Source organism: Grus americana, chromosome 1 (assembly GCF_028858705.1).
Source record: "Grus americana isolate bGruAme1 chromosome 1, bGruAme1.mat, whole genome shotgun sequence".
NCBI classification, from domain to species: domain Eukaryota; kingdom Metazoa; phylum Chordata; class Aves; order Gruiformes; family Gruidae; genus Grus; species Grus americana.
This window is the reverse complement of record NC_072852.1, coordinates 72,874,441-72,900,039: the sequence shown is the minus strand read 5'-3', so window position 1 is coordinate 72,900,039 and position 25,599 is coordinate 72,874,441. Positions and strand designations below refer to the sequence as shown.

Sequence of the window (25,599 nt, the reverse complement as noted above, 5' to 3'; positions counted from 1 at the left end):
TTTAGCAACAACAGAATATTGTATAAAGCAACTCCTGGGATTAAACACAGCAAGGAATTTCTAACCTCATCCTAGCAGTACTTATCAATGGTGCAGAACATAATAAAGTATCTTAGGAATCAGTTGTTTCCAAAATCAATTTTCCTGATGAATAATACTGCTGTCAAAGTATCCTGACAGCAAGAAGCAAAAGCAAGCTTTTTTCAAATATATACAACTTTCACATGAAAGTCTGTTTATTCTGAGAGTTTTATCCTGTTGTACATGGCTTCTCCAAATGTTCTTCATATAAAACTGGTAATAATAGTAAAGATCCTAATTGCTCTTACAAATGACAGGCACAGTTTGAAGAGAGATGCAGTATTACTCAGTTGGTACACCGCAATGGCAGCGTCGCTCTAAGGTGTTCTGAAGTTCAAATACTCTACCCAGAACTTGTTGTATTTTGGTAATTGCTGAAAGGACTTCTATAAATAGCTTTTAACAGTTCATTAGTAAAAATGTTTCTGAGCTTTGAATTCAGGTGCTGTATGAAATTTCATTATCCCGCCATTACTCAGTGTAAATGTGATGCTTAAAATGTAACAATGTTAGTGGTATACATCCAGATTCCTCTCTGCAAAGCAAGAGCTGTGACAAAGAAAGTAGCTTTGTGTTAATGGGTTTTTTCTTAGTCCTGCAATATCCTGTGCCACCAATTTCCTATGCCAAATTCCCCTGGCATCGTGCCAAGAGTATCATTTTACTAATTGACTGTAAAAGCCAAATATAGGTATTACCTCATTATTCTCTGAAATCTACCATACATTTTCCAGATGCTGCCTGAAAAATTTGGTTGCATACGAACAGGGCTGATCCCACAGCTCTGAAGTTCCCTCTGCCGCATAGGATTTCTCGCATCCGAGAGACACCGAGTTCTCGCACGTTAAAAGACCTATCGTTTGGCAAAGCACAAAGCACTGGAACGACAGCCCCAGAAAGTAAGGGGTAGTAAGTACTGCGGGCAAGCAGACTACGCTTCATATGTCTCCTACGTATACTAGGCCCAGCTCGTGGCATGAATTTGTTTTGGAGCTCCTAGGAAACGACCAACAGAGGCATCAAGTGCAGCAAAGAAATGTGGAATGTATATGCGTATAGTTGAATGCTTTTTCCACCTCCATTCAACTACTAAACAGACAAAACGGATGTATTTTAAGTTCTGGAATCCTTTCTTCATTCTAGGGAGGCATGCGTAAGCAGAGGATTAGTTTTACAAGTGTCATCCCAGATACACTGTTTTGTCATAAGCCATTACAGCCTATGTACTTAACAGGCAATGTTACTGCTACAGTGTTACCTATAAGCATACACCAGCTGCAGGACGTCAAGGCTTGGCCACTAAGTTACAAAGCAGATCACTACATAAGCGCTTCACTTTTGCTAGTCTCATATTTAGCATAAATCCTTAAAAAAATGAATTTGCTGATCTGAACATTGGAGCTGATGACAAGAACCGAAAGCAACTTAACGCAATTGGTAATTAATAAATTTCTAGTGAAATTATAGGTTGCTTCCCATTTCAAGACAGGTGTGCTGTGGTTACAGCCAGAATTCAGCAGTGCAGTTTCAGTTTCACTACTGACCGGAAACTGAGCTGGTGAGGTAATGTTTGTCCTATTTAAAAAGAAAATACATGATAAATGCACGTGTATTTATACAGTGAGACTGAAAAGCGTTAACACAAATCAGTATTTCCAGAAAAATTTGAGTCCCAATTATCTTTTTTAAATAGTTTCGTAATAAAATTTTTGAATGAAAGTACAAAAGTCCAAGCTAAATCTAATCATGACAGACCACATCCGTCAGGGAGCCAGCAATACAAGTGTCAGTACTGAATGTGAAGAGTGCATTTTCCACTCTCGCAAAAGGAGAAAGAGGAAAATAATTTCCTTTTTTTTTTTTTTAAGTATATAAATAGTTTCCTGCCCATAGTTCATACAAGAAAGGTGTCTGTGAAGAAAAAAATCTAATTTTGCTACGATGAAAGCTTGGCGATGGAGATTGGGACAGTGTATTGGGTAACAGCAAAGGAAAAATGCTTTTTCGGATCTCATGCTAAAAAACTGAAAATGTCTTGATTTTAAAGTTTCATTAAGTTACATTAGCTATGGCATTTAACATTAACATTGAAACAAAGCTCATTCTTTTAGTAGAAAGCTTATTTAAATAGGTACTTCCTGACAACAAAGAAATGTGGATTGATTTAAATGCTGGTAAAGTGCTGAAGTATTCATGTTGGTATCCTATTAATTTCTTTAAACACTTGTCTAAACAAATATGCTTACTTTTATTTCCATTTCCATTCATAAGTAGGTAACACTACAGGTAGGAACATGTAAATCTAGCCTAACTCATGCTTTCTAACTTGATTCGTGGAAGAAATCACCTACTAAGACAAGGAAAGAGAAGCTGCGTAGGCCTATTCTTATAGAAAGAAAACCAAAAAAAGTTTTGTAATTGTTACATTTCTTCCACCCTCGTTTTTTTCCCTTCCTGTTTGTCATGCCTCAGTCATCTAAGTCTTAAGCCATAAACTCTTTGGGCCATCAGACCATTCCCTCCCACGTATCACTTAAGAGCTCAAGCTCTACTGGCCTATTACCATGACTGAAGCATCAAGATTCATTTGCACCTGAGCAGTGATGCTCATACCCTAACTGGGCGTCTGGTTTGTAACAGCTTAGGTCTCTCATGTAATTCAAAGGGCTATTATCTTGTCAGTTGTGGAGAATGTGCCTGATAAGCCAATTAGTCCTTTCTCTTTGTACTTGTAGAGAATACATTACTTGCAAGCAAATCAATACATGTATTTGTGGTTTTGGGGTTTTTTTTTCTGTTTTATATTCAACATTGCAGATAACTTTGTCTTGCCAAGTATTGTCTACAGATGTTTCTTGGAAAATTAACTAGAATACATATACTCAGAAAAATACTAGGAAAACGGCAGGAGGAGTGGGGAAAAAAGACGTACTTCTCTGTAACTATACACACATGAAATGTGATCCTTCTGTGAGCTGTGTCTGTGTAGATGGAGCTGGTGACAATGACGATTCTGGTGAAGAAGGCAAACTTTTCACTGCGAGTCATACAGCAAGATACATAAGAATACAAGTTACTGAAGGCATGATTTCAAGCCACAATAAATATAAGCTTGAAAATCACCAATTCAAGCATAATAGTTATAAGCAGAACCAAATGAAAATTACACATGTGAAGACTTAAAATCTGATCAGCCCAATAAGCACAACTTCAGGGGAGAGCATAGCTGTTCTCAAGAAAGATCATTATTCAGGCCTATAAATGACTAGTAGAACACCAAAGGAACAAAAAACAGACACATGAAGGCTGATGCATTATTTATGTTGCAAATAGAGGGAAAAAAAAAAAGTAAAATTTAACTAGTCGGGATACTCCCAGACCCACCTTTATAACCCAGCTCAGAATAACTAAGGATTTTTTATTCTGCTGAGCACTATAAAATGTATTTACAGGTTCTGGTTTTGATTATCAAGTCACAGAAAGGATTGCTGACTGCACTACGAAGGTCCGGGTCACCTTTTATATCCATAAATGGAACCATTTGGCTTACTTAACCATTCCCATCACCAAATATCCTAATAATGTCTTAAATTCTATCTTCTTCCTTCCTCCTCCCCTACACACTCCCCTCTTTTTTTTTCCTCTTTGCAAACAATTTTGCTTTATTTCAGCCTTCTCTTCTTGCAAAGTAGTACATAACCGCTCATTTTACCAGTCAGCTAGTGTTTTCTGTTACTTCATCTTTTTTTACTCCCAAAAACATAACCAAACTGAGGTCCTTTACTTGCTAGTTCAAAATGTACTAGATACATTGGAAACTCTCAAAGATTCCTCAATCTTGGGCATACCTGAGGCCATCCCTTAGCAAGGAGGTAAGGGTAAATAATCTATACATATCCAGGATTGAGATGCTGTTCTACAAGATGTATAGGGAAGGATTTGCTCCAACCAACAACAATAGTATAACTCAATTTCTGGCAATAGTTATTTAATTCTCTGAATTAAATGCAACCATAAAACCTACATTAAAACCTCAGAAAAATGGAATTTCTGTAGTTGTCTGCTGGGAAACTATTCTTCTCTACGTTATAAAACCATATACTTGACATCTAGACTAGCTCAGCACTTTCAATTCACAAGGATTTCATAGCATCAAAAGATACAATCAAAATTAAATACAGTTTTACATATGTACTGTATAAGTTGTTCTTCAGTCAAACTCTTTTCCATACCTGCTGTTGCCTGATTTCCTTTTGAAGACTGTGCTGCTACTTCAAATGAAGACATAATCCCTTCTTGTTCTTGAGCACTAACTACTTCACTTTCTTCTGAGCTGGTTTTTGGTTTGTGGTTTGTAACTGTGGTCACACTCTGCAAGCTGGTTAAAAAAAGCACAGCGTTTAGAACTCACTCGAACTTAATTTCAGGTGTTAACCACCAAGTATAGAACTTACAATTTAATTTTCTTCTGTTAATAGAAGAAAGTTGCCACTTTCAAGTTTGTGTAATATAAATTAAGCACATTTTTCGAAAGCCTTCTATCTTGTAACGTTAGACTTAAAAAAAAAGTACTGGAAATTTAATTCCTTTCCTTTACACACTCATGCAGTTTCCTACTGTGTGATATCCATTCTGCAGAAGGGTGCTGTGAAAAAGTTATGACCTAATGTAGGAACTCAGTAAGGATCTGCAGTGCATCTTACACTAAAGTTACGAATCCTTAAAGAGGAACACTCAAGACACAATATTCCTCTAATTCTGCAATGCTCCAAAATAGCGAAGACTTAAATCAGGAGATGCAGAATAAGCTGTTTAGTCTGCTCCTAAATATCAGTGATAAAGAGCTTGCTACGGAAGCCCTGGCTGAAGCTTTCACAATAAACTGATACAAAGCTTGAACTGACATTCCTAAATACATTTTGTATCCCAAAGCAAGGATTATGAATGTATTCTGTTTATAACTGGGGCAATACTTGAAAATAAGCATTGCTTCATCCACCAACTCATCGCCTTTTACTGAACCCCCACAGTGGTTGGGTTTCTCACAAGATTTCTCTATATGTAAACCACTCAAAAACATATAAATAGACCTTATAAGTATTTATGACAGTATTTCATTAGTTGCTTGGTCCATTCAGCTAATAAATACAATGTGCAAGTTTAAAATAGCCTCTGAACATCTTGTTTTATTTTTACCTTATATCACCATCATGTGTTTCTTCCAATTTATTTTTCTTTTCCTTTTCTGCTTTCTCTTCATTACTCACTTCTTTTGAGTCAGATACAACATGTGCATCTGATAAAAGATCATCAGTTTTTGTCAGCTATAAAAAAATTGAAATCATGAAACAAAAAGCTGTAACACATACTAAGTGGCAGATAAGAAATACAGTATCAGGAAACAGTTTTATTAACAGACAAATTTTGCCATCATGTATACTTAGTAACTCAGAATTACATAACTTCAGAAATTTTTATCAATACCATTCAGGTTAATAGAGTTATCCTGAAACTTACAGCAGAGCCAATGGGCAGGGCTTGGCTTAATAACTTCCAGAATTTATCTGAACTCTTTGGATTGCAGCCTACCTATTTTTTTCATGCTATCCCTCTCTTCACAATGCCAATGGAGATCCCAGTTACTGGAATATATTGCTGATAAGCCTGAACAGACTCTCAATAGAAAATGTTTTTAAAGAATAACAACAAATGTTCATTATTTGATTTTGTCCCATTCTCCATTCTCCTATTTTAAAAAAGCTAAATATAAAATAGGAAAACAAAACGAAAAATGAGTGAAGAAAAGGAAAAGCAAAGGATGATTATGATTAAAGAATATGGATAGAAAAGAAGAAAAAAACCCCTCTACTCAAGATTTAAAAAAATATTAAACTGTAAGAAGGATACGATTATGTAGAAACAAGTCCAGTAATCTATTCTTCACAGTCAGTCTCTTTTTGCTGAGTGTTCAGGGCACATTAGTACCAGAAACACCAAGGTATCTCACTGCCAGGTGAGTTTGAGACTATTTCAAGACAGAAATCAATCCAGTGACCAAACAGCACAAACTACAAGTACCGCCTGCTTCCATGTACAAATTGTTGTGTCAGCTTTATTCTGCTTCCTATAAACTATTTGATGCACTATAGCCAACCAAACAGAAAAGTCAGCTGTATTGAATGACTGTCAAAAACTACACTGGAATATCCTAAGCAATAAACAGATCAATGGTTATTATTTAAAGATGCATTAGTATTGGTTTTGTTTCCAAGAAGTAAAGACCATAATTTTGTAATTTTCCAATCAATCAAGATGGTAACAGATAAAGTTATGTAAAATGAAATTTAGGAAGACCATATACAAGAAAATTCAGTATCTCAGCTATAGACAGATCTGATACAAATTTGCACCTCTCAATAATAGAGTATTTGTATTATCCAAAAAGAGATCTTCATTTTCCAAGCAAAAGGAACTGGCTCAATTTCCCATACTCTTCTGGCTGTGGCTCAAAATATTTTTCTACTGCAAGACAGGCTGATGAACAGTTCAATAAGGGACAGTTTAGTACCTCTTTAGTAAAACCTGAATTATGTTCTTGTTCTCCATCATGTTTTAGTTGCGCTATTTCTTCGCCAGGGCTTTCATTATTTTGTTTCAAATTATTTTCTTTACTGGTGCTTTCTAATTCCTTCATGTTACTAGATACAGTATCATCCTTTTTTCGATTCTGTGGAACAAAATTGATATATAGACGTATTCTTACAAAAGTTATCACGGTCTCAGTTCTGAGTCTTGCACTGTCTTCCGACTGTGATTAGAAAAAATACTTAAAACCGAAAAAACCTTAAGTATACCACATTACAATAAGGAAAATGGACATTTTTAAGGACTTAGAATTTTCTCATTTCTGTGCCTTTCAGAACAGTTCAGCCTGCTTTCTTCTCTGTAAGACTGTTGTACTTTCTGCACCCCCCCACCAACTCCAAACTCCAGCATTTCTATTAGTCACCTTTATCTTCTGAAATTTCATTCATATGTAGTTCAGTCACACACAGGCTTAGTAGCATTCTTATTTGTGTTCATAAGCACTGATTTTTTTAAAAAACAGCGTTTCCTGGTTAAAAAAAGATATGAATAAAAATCTGCTCTCAGTACAAAACTGGCAATGCACCTTGCGTGCACTTTCTCCAGTTATCTTGGGTATATTCCAAGCCTATGCTGTCAACTGATGTAACAGAGGACAACATAGCATCTGATAATGGCAGAGGATATTACTTATTCCTAAAAAAAACCAAATCCATTGCACAGAGAATGATTTGATACAAAAATTTTGAGGAAGGATGGTAGAGGTGACTTCAGATTGTGAACTGCAAACATTATGTTGGCAGAGTAGCAAGTCGAACCAAAGTGAGGTTCATACAAGTCTTATCAAACTAAGTACTAGGAGCCATGAAAGTAGTAAATCTTGTGGCTTAATTCCTGTGATTTAGCACATGCACTCTGGTAAGAGGAATTTCCACGTAAGTCAGTTCACAAATCAATCTCCTTACTTTCCTAACTAAAGTATGCACCCATATCATACACTTGTCCCAAACAATAACAATTGTGAAGCAACTTCCTTGTGTATTTTCGTAATCACTTAAAAATTACATAGTAGGCTGTGTATAAAATCCTTTTTTTTCTCCAATTCTTAAATAACCAAACCCCAGTTGAAAAGACATCCAGCAGTTAATGCCATTGCATCATTTTTCTGTATAAAAATCAATAGGCATAGAAACTGTGCTTTTAAAAATAAGAGCTATTACTACAGTGTAATACCTCATCTTGGGGCTTTTTGCCAAATAGCATTCTGGAAGAATTAAAGCTGAGACAGAAAAAGTGATTTTGTAGCACGGACTACTAGCTAAATATTCAATTCAGATGCGTTCTCACTTACTCTATAAATTTTTGATCTCATTCATGTAGCACTGATTTCACACAGAAGACTGAAGAACATGCTGACATGAAGAATTTTTTTTTTTAGTTCTGTGTAGCAAGTAGTGCTGGCACAGAGGATTTGGCCACTTCCCCCACTCTGCTCCCAATGTGCTGGCTACCCAGGTATGACATACATGACTGCAGTTTCCTCACCTTGAGGTATGAAATGATACCATAGCACAGTGGTAAAGCTCAAGCTCTGTAAAGACTACAAAAAGAAACATCTGCAAAGCTTTGCACATCCTCTTATTGAGAAAGGCAGTGTTAATCACGAAAATATTTGTAGGAGCCCCGTTATATGAAGTCATGATGTCATCTCAAATACAGGTGCTCTAATGCAAAGGCAAAACTTGAAGTCAGTGTCTTCTGGGGATCCAATTTTGTTGAAGGAAAGGTAACTTTTGTATAGCTCTGAAGGCAGTTTAGCATGCTCAGAGGAAAAAAAAACAACAATCAAACCTAAAACTTATTTAGAAATATGTGCGATACATTTAATCTGGTTTGGGAAAATGAGATGTTAAAATACAAAACATAAAAGAATGCATTTTCATGTCAGCGTTAAAAAAAAGAATCAAAAAAGTGTATGCCAGAAGATAAACAAAACACCACCAACCCCCCTCCATTAAGCTAGTCAAAACCAAATCAAATTCTTAGCAGTTAGAAAGTAGTAGCCTGTCTAACATCCACTACCCTGAATATACTTGATACTTTTGTCCTGAAGTGGTCTGGGTTTTTTTGTTTGCTAGTAATTTTTTTGTTTGTTTGTTTGGTTGGTTGGTTGATTTTTTTTTCCCAGATGTACATTCAGGATAGTACTTCCTGGTTAATGATAAGGAATTTTATCTTTCTCCTCTCTCCCCACTCTTAACCATTTAATAAACTCACTTCTTTGCCTTAACTGTTTAAGAATTAGTGAAAACAAAAGTAAAGGTTGTATTTTTATGCATTTATGGGCTCAAAAAACACAGCAAAAGAGCACCAGTTAAGAGCTATCATCATAAATATACATTCCTACCTAAAAACGTTACAGAATATACATTTGAATATATTACATGGCAGAAAAATCTTCATGATTTATACATCAACTGAATCATGATTCTCCCTGACACTGCTATTAATCACAAAGCTGGCAATTTCATGTTGTTTGTTAAATTTGACCAAAAAACCCCCTGTTGACAAACATCACAATGCATAATCAAACATATGTGGATTTGAACTGTTTCTTTTCCAAAACGACAAAGTGACTTTTACTATCGTTAGGTATAAGCATGAAGATTGTCTTCTCCCTTTCTCTTGTGTATGCCAGAGGACTGTGACTGTTACTCTCCACAAGCAGCCTCAAATAGATACCTATTGTATCATGTGATTTTGGAAAAAGAACAATTTTGTAACTTTTTTTTTTTAATTGGACACATTAAAGTTTTTGAATAGCGTGGGACCCACCTGTGCCAATTTGAATGGATTATCTCTGACAAACGACAGACTCTGTGAAGGAGACGGCTCTGAAATGCCAATAATATTGAGTCCTTTTCTCTTCTCTCTCAGGCAAGCTTGTTGGTGTCTCTTTATTCTTTCCATCTGTTCCTCCACAGTCATTCGAGGTCGTGTGCTTTCTGCAAGGCACAGCTGCTCCACTGCACTTCTTGGTCTTTCCTTAAATGGAAGAATATATATATATATATATGTTTTAAAAAAACAAGATTCTAAACTGTTTTGATTACCAGAAAAGATCACCTAATGATTTCCTAAAAAAGAGGAAAATAGTGGGCAAGTAAAGATCTCCTATGTATGTGAAGAAAGTACAAGAGCCAATTATTTATATTATTAATAAATGAACACCAAAATTCAAAATAAAAGCATGGAATTTGCTTTTTTGAACAGCAACAATACCACCATCAATGATAAACACTAAGAGAATGGGTAGATGCTCTCTTAAAGCCATCCTATCAAGTTGATACAATTTACCAGACATTAAAACGATGGGCAAACACAAGTTACTTGACTGAGACAGAAACGTAATTGAAATTTAATGATCCAGGACATTTATACCAGTTGATCTAAGAGTGAAGCCTTTTTATTTCAAGAAAAGCTACAGCTGGACATCATTTAACGGCAAGTGCAGGCTGAAACAAAGTGAATTTATCACCACTTAAAAACCTGTAATTCTAAGCATTGTATTATTACCAAAATATCAACCATCACTTTACCTACTCTGTTCTTCAAATTCACTGATTTTCAGATAGATCTACACTGTGTCTGACAGAAAAAAAAATTAAAAAAATTACTTCAGGCTAATCAGCTGCATTCAGTACATTCACAGTAACTGATTTCACTTCTGAAGAGTGGTATTCTTTCTCAAGTCAATGTCCTGTGAGTTTCTCTCTCCTCTTCCATTCTTCCTACAACATATCCTTTTCTATTCATGCTGTAACTTTGGCAAAAGTTTTCCTCCCTTTAGCATGAACTACAGGTAAACATCTTGTCTTCAACCCAGAGACTACAAGACTCTCTAATCTGAAATCCCAGGCTTATTAACCCACATACTGCTTACTGTATCTTTATTTTCTGGCTGCTTTGGGTATTTCCCAAATCATTTTAGCCATGAAATAAATAAAAGCCAGTATTTGTTATACAAGGGCTGTTAAATTGCCCCAGAAGCCAAATACGAGTCCTTCAAAGTTTTAACCTAAGATGCTTCATGTCCTTTCAACTCAAGCCTGAACTTCAGTAGCTTAGTAGCTTTATCATCACCATTTAGATCTTGCCCAGTTCAAGTGTTTCTATGCAGTTTAACATACACGACCTGTATAATTTTGTCATTCTTTCTACAGCTGTCTTTGCTAACTTAGCATATAGTTTTATAACAGTGAATTTTTTTGTAAAGAAAATTAAAAAGATATATACAGCTTTTGAAGTAACTACAAAAATTAAACTTAGAAAAGAACACATGGATAGTGATCCATCATCAATGCTCGAAGGTTATTTTAAAGTACCGTTCTTAGATCTATCTTCTTATTCTTCCTCAAAGTGACATAGGATGCTATTGTTGAAGACTCCGGTGTTGGTGATTTGGTTCTGGGTGGTACAACTCCCACAGGAAAATGTGAGCCTGCAAAACAGTAAAGCAACATAGTAAGTGCTATGCAAAATGTTGCCAAAACAGTTTATTGTTTTCTAGAACATAGATGTTGCCAACCTTGGAAACTATTCTTCAAAACACAGCAAAGATCTTAATGCCTAACTATCACATCTGTTAAGGTATGCAGGCAGATGACTTTCCCCATGGGAAACTACTACGTGTGGCATGAGAAATTGCTGGACATAAAAATATAAACATAAAATTTTTATCTGTGAGAAACAGACACAAGTTAGATAGCATTGTGTGGAATGGCTAGATTTCACAGATGGTTAAGGGGGAATTATGTGAAAGATGGCCAAATTTCACAGACAATCGGACATCAGTACTGGGAACTTTTTGTGGAATAGAGTTTGCAAGGCCGGCCGAGTGCCTAGGTAAAGGCATCAGTGCTACCACTTAAGGCCAAGCTTACCTAGACAATGGTGTTAAAGACACAAAATTTAGCAGAAGTGGGACCAACGAACAAAAAGTAATTATGGACAAGTTGTTCAAATGCTGCAAAAGGGATGGGGCAAGGCGGACAGGAAAGAACAGGCACAGAATGGAGAGGAGGGGGAATAAAAGAGGGCAGCTTTGCATAAACAAGCCGTTTGGCAGCACGCTTGTCTGATCAAGCCCCATGCCTTAGCATTGCAGTCTGTCCTATCTTCTTATTAAACTCCACTCTTAAGTATTTTCCATGTGAGCATGCTTTCTCTTCTGCGTATGAGAGCATGAGAGATGCTAGTGATCTTCAAGCCAGGCTAGCCTTCCAGTACGAGACAGCTACAGAGAGCTCATACATAGGTCCGGGGGATGACGACAGGAAAGACTGAAGGTCTGCAGGATGGCTACCAGAGGGACTCTAAGTCTGGAGCTGCTACCAGGGGGAATCTTTTGTCTGTGAGATGCTAATGAGCTGAAGACAAGACTAGGTGGCAAGCAGAATACAAGGTGTGGGAGACAGCTGTCCAAGAGACCTTGGGTCTAGGATTCAGATACTGGAGGGGCCAGATGTACTGAGAGTTGACTGATAGAGATACCATACCATAGGTCTGGCCAGCTCTTGGACGGACTCATTTGTGCATGCGCGCACACATGTGCTCACATCTACATGTGTATGAGATCAGCTAGCGCGCTTTGAGCTTGGTTAGCTGGCGACAGAGAACAGGATCATGCCATTTGTCTTGTTTCACCTTCGTGTGAGTGCTGGTCTTGTTTACACAGTGCCTGCGTGACAGCACTGCTCTCAAACCTGTCTGCATTATCTGTGGAAGTGAGCTGTGGCTGCGCTCGTGCACAGTGGGACTACATCCTCAGCTTTGCGGCTCGCCGTACTTAGGGATGGGGAACCGCAGCAGCCAGGCTCTGTCTGGTTGGGAGCTGAGGATATTCTGGTCCTCATGTCTACTACGTTCAGCCTCTTGGAACAATATCCACCATTAGTTTTTCTGCTTACAAGAAGCCCTGCCAGAATGTAATTCAGCTGGTAGAAAACTGAAGTTAAAACTTACCAAAATATACAGATATGATTAAAAACCACATGCTTCATTTTTGCTTCTTGATACATGCAGGAAATCAAAGTATTAAAAATATTGTTTCCTCACTGATTTTGCCTAAAAATACATATAATGTCTTCTTTGATAACCAAATTATTTCTCCTTGATTTTCCTGAAGTTGCACAGATTTCAGAGGATATATTTACTCGGTGAAGGGTCAACTCTTTCTCCAACTTGTTTGATAGGCTGACAAAATAGTCTGGACGTATTTGAAAGCCAAATCCATCATTCAAAACAAAAACTATAAAGCAACAGTTTGGGTCTTCTTTAGATGCAAAAAAGGATAACACGCAGCAGAAGTCCATTCTCCTTTTGTGTCACCTTTATGTACCACTCAGGTCATAAATATTCCTCTGCTTGCAGACAGCTGTAAGGGTTACTTTACATAGTCCCATTAAAATGTTTCTCTTTGATTGTTGACATTTCAAAAGAGAGGCAAATGGCCAACAGAAGAAACAGGAGAAGTATCTAGTACAGTAACCCACACAATGAACTATAAAAACATTTTTTAAATTTCCTCTGACATGTACTAATTTTTAGAACCACCTTCAATAGGAAATCGCATCATTGAAATACGACTTCTTAAAACAGCAAGTAAGAGAAATTGCAGAGATGAGTTGCCTTTGTTTCCTTTTCAGCTTATAAACTGTTAAGATAGAACGGCATAAAAATGTTTGTTGAAACAGGATATAGTTGTAATGGCATTATGTACTATAAAAAAACCCCAGGAATGGTTATATTTTTCCTACTGCATGGGGATTGTTATTATAAGTGAATACATAGAACAAGAAATATCTGTTAGAAAATTCACATGCTCAAAAGTGTGGACCAGATGAAAAAACACAGCTATGATAAAGCTACTTCACACTGTTGTTTAAGAAGATAAAAAGCCTCCTGCTGCTTGCTATCACTGCAGCTATTCTCTCCCCCAACCCCAAATATTATTTATATTAGAAGAATCTGTATTATTGCTTTCCCTTACTGAGAACTGGTTTTCTAGAAATGGACATAATAAAATTACTTCTGTCTTTACAGAAGAAGATAGAAAGCAGATTGGGGTGCTCAAAAAGTATCGGTTGCTTTATGTAATCAGTGCAGGCTTTCTTATATCATCTCGACAATTACTTTTCCTCTTGTTACAAATTAGTATCAAAAAGTCTGGAACACCACAGGTCAATAAAACCTAGGTATGTTGTCAGAAAGGCAACTTCTTCAATTTAGGTGGCTGATAATTAGCAAATCTCAGGCTCAAACCTTGCACTTTTCATCATAAGTAAAACAAGATTTAATATCTGTCTTAAATGAACGTTATACCTCAGCAAATACCATAGTGAATCTGAATTGACTAATTGTCTGGTAAGCACAAGCTTAATTATGTCATATATCACAGGGCCATTCACATTGTTTACACCCAAATTGTATGCTAACCTTAGTTTTAAAAACCTCCATTACTGTTCTGATGAAAATAGCAGCCTTATATGATCGTAGCTCTTGGTCAAATTCTGGTACTGCTGTACCAGCCTGCTACGTACACGCTTAGTCAAACTACCATAATAGAAGGCAGTGGTCTTGCTGGCACTGGAAAAATCAACCGTCACGGTAAGAAAAAAATGGCTGAGTTTAGTTACTTTTTCTAAAAGCTCTTAATATGGTTTTTGGGAGGTGCTAAAACTGCTTTTCCTGAAGTCACCTTTAACAAACTATTCTGTGTGTTTTAACAAACAGAATTAAGAAGCACTTCCTGGTAAAAGACTCTACCAAGCAATTAGTAGCTTTTATGGAAGCTAGATGAAGAGAAGAATCTAAAGCATTTAGCAATTGCAAAGACCTTTATTGTCTGTACGCTCCAAGGTCATGATCATTATTCCTATTATATCAGAGGACAGAAGGCAATTCAACAATTACAAGATTAAAAAAAGAAAAAGACATTGTTTCCCTGCCTTATGAGAGCCTGAAAATTCTGTGGTGCTGCCTTTTTGGACGTTCCAGTGACATAACATCGGGAGCTTGATTCAAAAACTGAATAATTGTTCAAGGGCAAGAACATAAAATGGGTAATTGTTCAAGGGAATGGTGTGTGGGGAATGTGAGTGATGTGATTAGACATGGTGTCAATAAGGATTTCAGGGTTGTTGGTGAGTGTAATGTTTGATTTTTCTGCGGTGTAATTGACTGAAATCTTTCTCGTCATATAATTAAATCATTATTTTATCCTGGAAGCTGTTTCATTATTTTAAGAAATGGACAGGCTACAAAAATATGAAGGATGATATAGCTTCTGTAACACAGTTAAAGCTTCGTATTCCTTGTGAAAAAGGCTGAAAGGTTGTAAACACCACGCCTGGGGACAAACCTTTAGTTGTAGATTCTGATTCTGAAATTTGTTCTGTTTTTTCTTCACCATTAGACTCATCCACTTCTGCTACTGTAGTTAACTCGGGTTCACTCTTATAAAGCCTATAATCAGGACCCTGAGGAACGAGAAGTTATGATGTAAACAAACAGGCATTTTTATACAAGCATTTATGTCTTAAGACTCAAACCAGTTATTTTGTGATGACTGCTCTCACTTTAAGTGAATGTTTTATTGTTCAAGTGCTATTGCAGCAGTATTTCTTTGTAGTTAATTTGAGTAACAACATTTGCAGACTTTCAGAAATTACAGACAAAAAAATTACAGTAAAAACACAGGGTTTTTTTCTTTTAAATGGTCTTCAGGAAAAAAATTTGTATAAAGCTTCAGCAAAAACTGATTCTGAGCCTAGAGTTTTTTAGGAACTTGTGAGCAAAAGAATTTAATTTTCTGAAATTTACTCAGATACAGGCATATAAGTCTTAAGACATTTTATATATGCACAGAATATATGACAGGAAAACGTGAAGAGCAAATGATGGAGCTATAAATAAAACAAAGTAGCCAAAAGTAAAAAACGTAACAGAAAAGTAGCCAGATGACAAAATAAAAATTGTGACTGTGCAGAGGAAGGGGGATGCTTCAGGAACAACGTGGCAGTTTCAGCCACTTACACAGTAAGATCCATTTCTCTGATATCCTTGAACTTGGTGAATCTTCTTTTCTTCTGGCAGATGTACTGGGCCCCTGCTATAACAGAGCAAGGAGCTGCTATCACTGGGCAGAGGGGGGATTATGGGAGGATGCTCTGTAAAGTCATAGGACCGAGGGAGTGGAGGACGAGGTGGGACTACTTCCTCTTCCTAAAGATTGTAGAATAGTCACCTTATTTAGATGTGCACACCTGTTACAATTATTTATAACTTAAAAAGAAAAATATATTACCACAGCTATACCAGCTATAGATTTTGGAATGAAAGGGACAATGTCATGATTAAAAAAAAAAAAAAAAAAAAGGTCAAGACAGCTTTATTTTCTTTGGGTTTCTTTGGGTTTTTTTGTTCTTTTGTTTGCTTTTTATTTTATTGCTACCACCTAGATGGAGATACTTCAATAGTTTCATTATTCAGCTTATCAAGATTTTCAATTCTAACACCTGCACTTTCTGTTGGACACATATGAACTCTCTAGATCATCCTTTTAAAAATTAAATTCAATATCTTTTTAAAGATTTGTATATAAAGTAGACTTTTAGAATGTTCTATAAACCACATGTATATTTCAAAAACTTTAGACAACCATGACAATGTCCCTTTAAAATTATAACTTCCAGCCAGATTTTCAGAGGAATTGAACATTTGGGAGCTCCCACAGTTTCAGCTGTTCTTGTGGGTGCTCTGGCCATCTGAGAACCAGGCTCAATATGCGAATAGACATAAAGCAATGGATTTCTTCCCATGAAAAGTGTGGTGGGTAGAAAACAAAGCCATAAATCAGGGTTTGTATTTCTAGGGTAAGAGCCTAGGGAGAGGAAAAGGTGAGAAATGGAAAAGAGAAACATACTGGTAAGAATATAAAGACACAGAACAAATGGAAGTGTTAGAATTACTAGTGGAAATATCAGTCTTTAAAACTAATTCATAATGCAATATTTTCACAGAAACATACTGAATAGGTACTGTAGACATTGTTAAAATGATTATAATAATGCTCATTTTTATCATATGTATATCAGAAATTCAGTGTTGCTAAAATGGTAAATATACGAAAACCATACCTCATTTTTATATTTAATAGCTGAAAATGTCCTTGATCCCATGAGGCCTGTTTCAGGGGAGAGGGAAAGGCATAGAAAGAAAGAGAAAAATTGTTTTCAATAAATAGCTTTTAAAATATGAACTATATCCTGTTGCTATCCAACAAATACACAAAGCACCAACTTAAAATAGATGATTGCTTTCTTCCTTTCTCAGCAATTGCACCATTATTTTTTTTTCAAACATAAAAAAGCAACTATGGAGCTTATCCTTTAAAAATGTATATGATCCAATTGCACCTCCTACAAGATAAAAACAATCAGTTTACCTGCCTCTGAAGAACTTCTTTGCTGTTTATGTTTACTTAAACCCTCCATGACATCTTGAATTCTCCACAGTTCCTTCTGAATCTGAGCACGCTGTATCCCCGCTGACTCAGTCTGCCAGTAAATAAAGAGAATATATAAGCAATAAATTCAAATACATTGCAAGGGGAAAAAAAACAGAAAACCTTTTTTTTTCTTTAGACTACACTGCATATCATTTCCCAATGAAGGAAAACAAAATACAGTAATGACACTCTCCCATAAAAATGCAACATTCAAATATTGTCAGAAACAGAAAGTAGAAGATTAAGTAATTTCATAATGTGTCAATTAATTCGACAGCAATTTGCTAGGTGAAACTCCACTTAAGAACAGAATTGTATCTACTGTCTCCAAAGAAAATCCAAGCCAGCTCTCCACAGGAGACCTACAGAGAACGACAGAAGAGGAACCACCAGTTCCAACCCTAACATAGGTGGAGATGAACGTGCTGTTTGCATGCTACCATATAAACTGTGGGCCTACTTGCATTCATGGCCATGTGTGCTTTTTGGACTGCTTAAATTTCTCAGCGCTTGGGCTTCCTTGTAATCTCCCTTTCATAGCTGCATAGAAAATCAATTCCTGGAGCAAGCAGCCTTTAATGCCTCCCAGCGTGGGCCACACCCATCTGCCTATTCCAGATAATGTGCGTGGGTGTGCGTGTGTCTCACAGAAAGATCTCCCTAGAAATTCAGAACTTACACTAACCGTCCAATCCTCCACAGCATGGTGAGCTAATAAGATACACGTCAGAAACTCTTCATAGGTAAGACCTGAAGCAATGCTCAGAATAATTTTTTATTATAATTTATTTTGACAGAATGATTTAATTACATTTTAAAATATTCAGTTAAATGGAAGGATTTGTGTGAAGATTTACTATGACTGTCATAGCAATTAACATCAGAGAAAACCACCCCATTTTGGATACCGTCACTGAAACAGAAAGAGGAGCTTCCAGACACAGGAAAACCAGTGCTGCAGCTTCAAAAAAACAGGAAAAGCTAAAGACCTGCTCAGAACTTACAAACTTTTAATTTCTGTTTATATCATGTAAGTTAACACACCACATGTCCCCCTTTTTTCATCTGGGTAGTTTTTAAACAAAATCATAGAAAATGAAAGTGATTTAAATGTACTTTAACACCTGTGCCACACCTGAATTTCTCCAAGCCGATCGAGTTGCTCCTGCATATGGTTCCTTGTTACAGTTACGTCATACTCCAATTTATCATATTCTCTCCAAGCTCTCTCCAATTCCTAGGTATATAACAAAAGAAAAGAATTACAGATGCACATTCAAGTTAAAAAAAAAAAAAAAAAAGAAGTCTGTCTATTTTTCTCTATTCAGTGGCATGAAACTTCAGGAAGTAATGCATAAATAGATATCAGCAATAAAGAAATACGTATTTTGGAGAATGCAATGTTTAAACAGCTTTATAATTTTCTAATGATACTGAACAGAATTCAACCAGGCAGCATTTTGTCTTTTCACAAACAAAAAAGATAGGCAAGGGCAAAATCTTCGGAATCTGTCTTTATAGTCAGCAGGCACGTGGGTCTTAATCTGTCCTTCCACCGAGGCAGAAAACCCACAAAAATTGGTGCGTATTTGCCTCTTTTATCACCTAGAATACATATGTGTGAGTGCACAGCATGTGTGTGTATACGCAATGTATTACGTGAGACAAATGTAAGCCATCCAACCCTGCCTGTAAGGTTACTGGTGAATGCCCCCGGCCTGCTAATACACCATTATTTTACATATGTGAAACTACAAACAGCAGAAGGGAGGTGGTGCAAAAAGTAAATCTTCTTTGAGGTCAGCTCTACCATCTCACTTTTTAAGCCTGCATCAAGCAATTTACACAATTTAGTGTCAATTAAAAACTTAATGAGGGAAAGTACATCTTGAGGATTTCCTTTCCCCCGATTCCCTTTCCCAACCAATTCCGGTTACAACACAGTCTAACGTTCAGACTAAATCCAGTATTTCAGGGCCTACTTCGTATCAATTTCACCACAGCAAACCACTGGAATTTGACACTGAAAGACCATTTTGGATATATATGTAAGGAGGCAAAAATTATTCTTTACCTTGTCATTTCAGCGTAGAAACCACCATGAAGTGAAAAAGGACTGTAAATAGCAATTCCCTTCCTTTTCTTTGTTGTTGTTTTGGGGGTTTTTTTAAGGTTTTTGAAACTGCATAACTTGAAAGATCTTTTAAATATAATGGCTCACAATTAAGAGAGACCATGACACTATAATCTTTTCTTTTTCATCCTGCAGCTGCTTTTGCTTAAAATAAGTCACCTATCTGATAAAGTTTGTGCTTGCTACTATTTTGCCATCACGGAAAATAGCTTATTTGCATTATTTCCTTCTTCTGTAATCAATTTTTCATATTATAAAGATGAAAATTACCACACCAATTCAAGTCAGTATGCGCTTATTCCTGGCCAAAAAAAAAATAATTAAAGACAGACTACTGGACGAATATAGTGAAAAAATCATTTTCCAGATGCCTTTGACAAAAATACCAGCAAGTAAAAGACAACTGAGTTTTGCTAGAATGTAATGAAAAATAACCAAAGATAACCCAATTAAGAATATGAACATGAAGATAATCGTTTAACACTTCATTGAGTTTTACTGGCAAGAATGTATTACTTACTGCAGTAGCTCGCGATACTTCTCGACAAGTGCTAAGTAGTCCGTTCTGCAAGTCGTCTCTCTGTAAGACTACATTTTGTATGGCTGCGGGATTATCTGCATTCATTTCTATCTCCTGACTTGCTGATAGCAAAGCTTGCTCAAGCGTGTACTATTATAATAAAAAGAATTATTTTTAATGTTCTGCATCATTGGGCTGATTTTCATTTTATTTCAGTTACCAATGTTCTGATAATAAGCATGTAAAATAACATCCACTTTAGGTAATAAATACAATTGTCCTACTTTCTCCTTGTGTAGCTGTTGAAGCTTCTCTTCCAGTGCTTGTACAACTTTATCTTGTTCACATAAACGGCTAAGCTTAGCCTAGTATATAACAGAAAGTGATCACAATTAGGATTTCATTTTTAACATCTTCAGCAAACAAAATATAACTTGATCAAATCATTGCAAGAATCTATATAAAATTTTATTACCACCAAATATGAATTCCAAAACTCTGAAGGCATCAGGGTTGTATTTTCAAATGAACCTTAAGAAACCCTCTTAAGATACTATGAAATAAGTGTTATTATAACTTGAAACAGCGTGGCTTAAAACATGTAATTTATGATTCTACAGCTAAATCTTTACAACTTAATAATAGGTATTAAATACCATTTTAATTTACATATTCCTCAGTGTTATGAAGAATATTGCATACGTTCACAGTCTTTCCCATGGTTTATTTCAGGTTTTTAATAGTTACAAATACTATTCACATTCCGTTCTGTTTTACCTCTGATGGAGGCTTGGCTATGACTAAAACTGTTCCACTCCAGCTCCAGTTTGAGCAAATGACCCTTCAGTGCACTCTAACCAATTTGAACCAGTCTACTTTTGTATTTGAACAACTTTTTTGGTTCATTTTGTGCTGCTCTGGCTTTTTAACTCCAAGATAACACTGGAAGCCTACTTTCTTTTTTTAATCTTAAAATAACATCCCTTAATCAGTAGCTCTACTCTCGGTTGCGTTGTGCAAGAATGGCTAGACATGCATATGTATGCATATACGCTATGACTACACATCAGTATTTTTCACCATCAATTTTAAAACCGACTTTAAACACCAAGCCCTTTTTCTTTAGTAATTAGCAACCCAATTCTCTGCATGGTAAGTACCCATGCCAAATTTCAGTTTTGGAGTATTGGTCATATTTCCTGAGAAATTACATCTCTCATGTTTGTAACTGAACTACAACCACAGAATTTTTCCCTTCTGAAGTAATGAATTCCTTTCTAGAAGCAATTCACCTCTGAACCGACATAATACTTGAAATTTCAGCCTAAAATGTAATACTTCCCACAAGTTAGCAGCTTATTACAAAAAGAGTTTTATGCCCTTCAATTTCACAAAGCAATTTCTGTTGGTAATCACCTATGTGAAGTGCATTTCAAACCCAAAAGTCAAGGAGGAAATTATTATCAAAATAAAGAGACAAATACCAACATTTCCAAGGAAGAAGAAATACAGATTACTTACATCAATATCCAGCTCTTCAGTTCTATATTTGTATAGTGTACCCCTACATTCTTCTTGTGTTAACTATAAGGAAGAATAATATTGCCATAAAACAACTTAATTGGACTATGAAAATGAAGCTACTGTTCAGCTTAAGAGTATTAATACAGAAATCAGCTTTTGCTTGAAAGTCTAATGTACCACATTGAACAATACACTTTTAACCAATATATATTGATGAAGAGAAGTAAATGGAATGTCAAGCAGACTGTCAGTAGAAAGTTGCATTAACTTCACAGGCTAGGTTTCTAATGCAAACTGGATTTTTAAAGATGTACAACTAAAACATGGAGGTGAAACTGCCAGTGTACACCCAGACACAGTTATGCATCACTATGCACATTTTCTTACGTGCATTCTAAATACAGGGACTCATTCTACTTGGAATTAACCATTCCAGGCCTGCTAAAGCCAAGTGTATTCACAAGGAGGATATTCTGATGTGAATCTGAAATCAGAACAGAATGACCTAAGTATACAAAATATGTGTAAAATACCTCATTACAGACATATGCCCAATAAGTGCCGCCAGACACCTTTCGGCCTACTTTTTCATATGGATTCCCTCCCCTCCAACCAAGTATTACCAGAAATGCCATAAATGAGAGCCTTTCTATTTTATCTTTGGACCTAGGCAAACTTGTGTCCTCAAGTCATGCCAGTCAGCACGTAAGGTATCCTCAAACTACTTTCATACAGCTCCTCGCACTAAGTTCTTAACTCTTTCAGTCTCTGAACTGACCAGTAACAGGATTTAAAAATATTTTACATGAGGAAAGGTAGCTCCCCATTTTAGAATGGACTGTCTCATACAGTAACTACTTACTGTCCTATACGGCAAGTACTGGCATAACACTATCGACCTTCATATTCTATTTAATTAAAAACATGTGTGCATTGAGTCCCAACAGAGATGCCTTCCTTTCATGTATCTGTCATAATGAGGTCATCATGACTTAATAATACAAGACTATAAAAACACAAGTCCATGTTAAAGGACACTTATAAATAAAAGGACGAGGGAAGGGTTAATCAGACAAGCATTCCAAACATACAATAAATCTTCAACACACTTAAGTGTTTCATTTCAAGACATTATGTCCACATACCTCATGCAAATGCACCTGGTGACAATTTAAAAGTACGTATAGTGTATTAAAACCACACAGTAACTTTCTTTGAAATGGACATTTTATGAAAATGAGTGTTGGAATATGAAAAAAGCCACAGCACTTTTGCACCTCATGAATGTCACAAAAATTAAGATATCTATTTAAATTCCTATTATTGTAGAGTTGTGTTTTTTAACTGTTGATTTTATTACAATGAGAGAAAAATGAGGAATGGAAATATTTAAAAAGAAACTCATAAACATGGCCAAATGTCTAACTTACAGAGAAAACCTAGTTATGTTTCACAACAGAAAGAGTTTACAAAAGAAAGATTATCCCATATTAAATAAATACATCTTCCCAAGAAACCGCTCAGTATTTTACATGGCTTGCCTGGAAAAATGTAATGTTATTTTTTTCGAGCCAGTATTTTTTTCATTTTATTTTTTTTAAAATAGACACATGTGTTTTTTTGGCATTTCAGCCTTAATTACAGCCAAGTTTAAAATAGCTTGCTAATTCAGCATCGCTATCCCTGCCTACCTCCAAAAAGAAGTATATGTTAAGTATTCAGAAAACAAAAACACAGTTTAGAAGAACACTATACACATGCTAAGTCTTCTTATTAAAATCCTATCATACTTTTAAAATTGCTGCCAACTTCTTTCTTTTGTCAGCAGTACTAGTTTCCCACAATAGGCACCGCTGGAGAGCCACTTCATTTCAACATTTCTACTGCAACATTTTATGTAGAGTTAACGCAAAACCTCTAAAAATAGTATGAAACACTTAATCCATCTCTGACAAAACAGCACCTCTTCCTTCCACAGCACATCTATAAATCACCTTAAGGCAAAAAGTGCAGAATGCTATTGCATCCTGCTGGAATTATGAGAGGAATTGCAGTAGACAAAATGCAATTACACATTACAAGCAAGGTTAACAACCTCATAACCCTGGAAAATGCATTATAGGAGCTCCAATGATCAAGTTATCGAAATGTATTTTATGTCACGTTCAACAAATGCGCCTCTCACCAAATCGTTCCTACAAATACTTTACCAGGACAGTAATTCCAGAGTAAGAGTGCCACCTACTGAACCACTGACATGAATGACTTGCTGCTGACTTCCACACCTACTCTCCACATCCGCCTACTCAAACACAAAAAAGCCCATTCCTCTTAACGTGGTGACATACACTGCACAGCTCCCAAACGTGAAGGAGCAGCAGCACCCTGGATACCTACACACAGAATGTACCCAAACATGTATCACACAGGTGAAAAGGTAAAGTGACCTTAACGGAACCTCCATCTGATGTTAGAAGTACTTTGTCATCTACTTTACAGTCCCCGTCTCCGTCAGACGCCAGTACCAGATGAATCACAGAAGTGGATAAATCCACCACGATGAACACAAGAGAATATGTCCTTAGAGGGAAATTTCTTCCCAAATAAACACAGATCAGGCAAATCTCTCTCTTGAGCCATGAGGGATTAAACCTATATAAGCAGTTGATATTAAAGACATTTAAGTGACAGTATTATTTCATTACCTTAGAACCTATTTTCAAATTCCACTAACCATTTTGATTCAATAAATACATGGCAGGAAATTTCACACCCTGAGAGCACACCAAGCATCTCTGCAAGATACTGTACTTTGGAAATTAAACCAGGACAATCTAGGATGTTTTGTGGGGATGACGAGGTTAAAATCAGACTTCCTAGAGGATTTATTTTTTCTTTTTCTTTTTTAAAGTATTTCTTACTATCAGGAAGCAGGGCAAATGGGCATTTATCCCACAGTAAGCAAGACTCTCCTCTAATTTTGCATAATGAGACAGATAACATTTCAAATACAAACTGGAAATACAAGATTTTAACTCAAATACGATCATCTTGTGTTCATAACAAAATCAGGAAAATACTTCTACTTACATATCTCTGAATCTAACATGCATAACAGTTTAAGTGTATGCAGCTGCACTAATAATGCCATAAACAAGATCTCCCTATTCTTACAGAAGCAAAAAATAAGAACTATTTTTATACATTTTTAATGTATTCAGAACAATTATCCAAGTGAAGACCTGGATGTTACTTGTTGCACTCAGATTTTCAGATTTTCTTTTTTCCCCCTTTATGGAACACACACATAAGAGGAATTGAGGATAATTCTACTTTTTAACATCAGCATATATACTGCTTTAGAAGATAAGATTAACTGTCCTCCCCCAGGATTAGAAAGAAACAAAAAACCCAAGGTAGAAATGGGTCCAGGCTGTAAAAAGCCTCTATTTTTCTTGTCTGTACATATGGAAACATTGCCCTGGCTTGTACTTGTAAATCTACAGTACAGTCTGTAGAGCACACTGATCTAAGTCAAAGTGATTTAAGTAACTGTGAAGATGTAACAAATCACAAAAAAAAAGTCTTATAAATAACACATTTGAAATAGTAAATATTTGAGCTATTATACTAAAGAACTGTTAATCATTACAAACCAATAGGAAGCAAGACACCTTAATTTTTAATTAAATACAAGCTTTTCTTGCTGTCCTTTGCTTAACTCTAAATGATCTCAGTCATAAAACTGAACTGAATAAACAGAAGCAAAGAAAGATCCTTTCCTCTGTCCATAGGAATGGTTAGGGTCATCAGAAACTAGTTTATCATCTTGACAACAAAACAGGTTGCAGTTGCTTACACAGAGGCTTCTGCCAATTGTTTACATTTCTTTAAAACTGCAGTGGGGAAGATGACTGGTAAAACCAACTTATTTTATTTGAATAAAAAATTCCGTGTTGTTCAAATTTTAAATAAGTTGCCAGAATTTTAAACAGGTTAGTTTTGCATTACGAAAGGTTAGAAGACTACTTAGGCAGTGAAATTTTGCGTGTATTTCCTGGAAGTCAGTTAATGCAGTGTTTCACATAGGAAACTTCACCCGTGAAAGCAGAAGGTGTTGCTATCCTCCAGTTTATGCAATACACAGCTGCTTCTGCACAAGCCTGCCAACGTCGCAAACACTCT

At 36.1% G+C, this 25,599-nt stretch overlaps 1 protein-coding gene across 19 annotated transcripts in view; it reads right to left on the bottom strand.

Moving 5' to 3' along the window:
- Positions 1–25,599, bottom strand: part of PLEKHA5 (pleckstrin homology domain containing A5) — a 181,405-nt gene that overhangs the window by 5,620 nt on the left and 150,186 nt on the right. For 6 of the 19 annotated variants that reach the window (XM_054824543.1, XM_054824577.1, XM_054824588.1 and 3 more), the window contains 14 exons: positions 21,412–21,474; positions 20,175–20,255; positions 19,891–20,040; positions 18,372–18,473; positions 17,174–17,285; positions 16,866–16,912; positions 15,763–15,951; positions 15,089–15,206; positions 11,052–11,167; positions 9,502–9,711; positions 6,650–6,808; positions 5,278–5,405; positions 4,314–4,459; positions 3,034–3,118 (listed from right to left, as the gene is read on the bottom strand). In XM_054824543.1, the coding sequence (XP_054680518.1) occupies positions 3,034–3,118; positions 4,314–4,459; positions 5,278–5,405; positions 6,650–6,808; positions 9,502–9,711; positions 11,052–11,167; positions 15,089–15,206; positions 15,763–15,951; positions 16,866–16,912; positions 17,174–17,285; positions 18,372–18,473; positions 19,891–20,040; positions 20,175–20,255; positions 21,412–21,474 (1,706 nt within the window). Of the gene's footprint in view, positions 1–3,013; positions 3,119–4,313; positions 4,460–5,277; positions 5,406–6,649; positions 6,809–9,501; positions 9,712–11,051; positions 11,168–15,088; positions 15,207–15,762; positions 15,952–16,865; positions 16,913–17,173; positions 17,286–18,371; positions 18,474–19,890; positions 20,041–20,174; positions 20,256–21,411; positions 21,475–25,599 lie in introns of all 19 variants that reach the window. The other 13 variants (XM_054824646.1, XM_054824593.1, XM_054824610.1 and 10 more) reach the window with 5 other exon arrangements.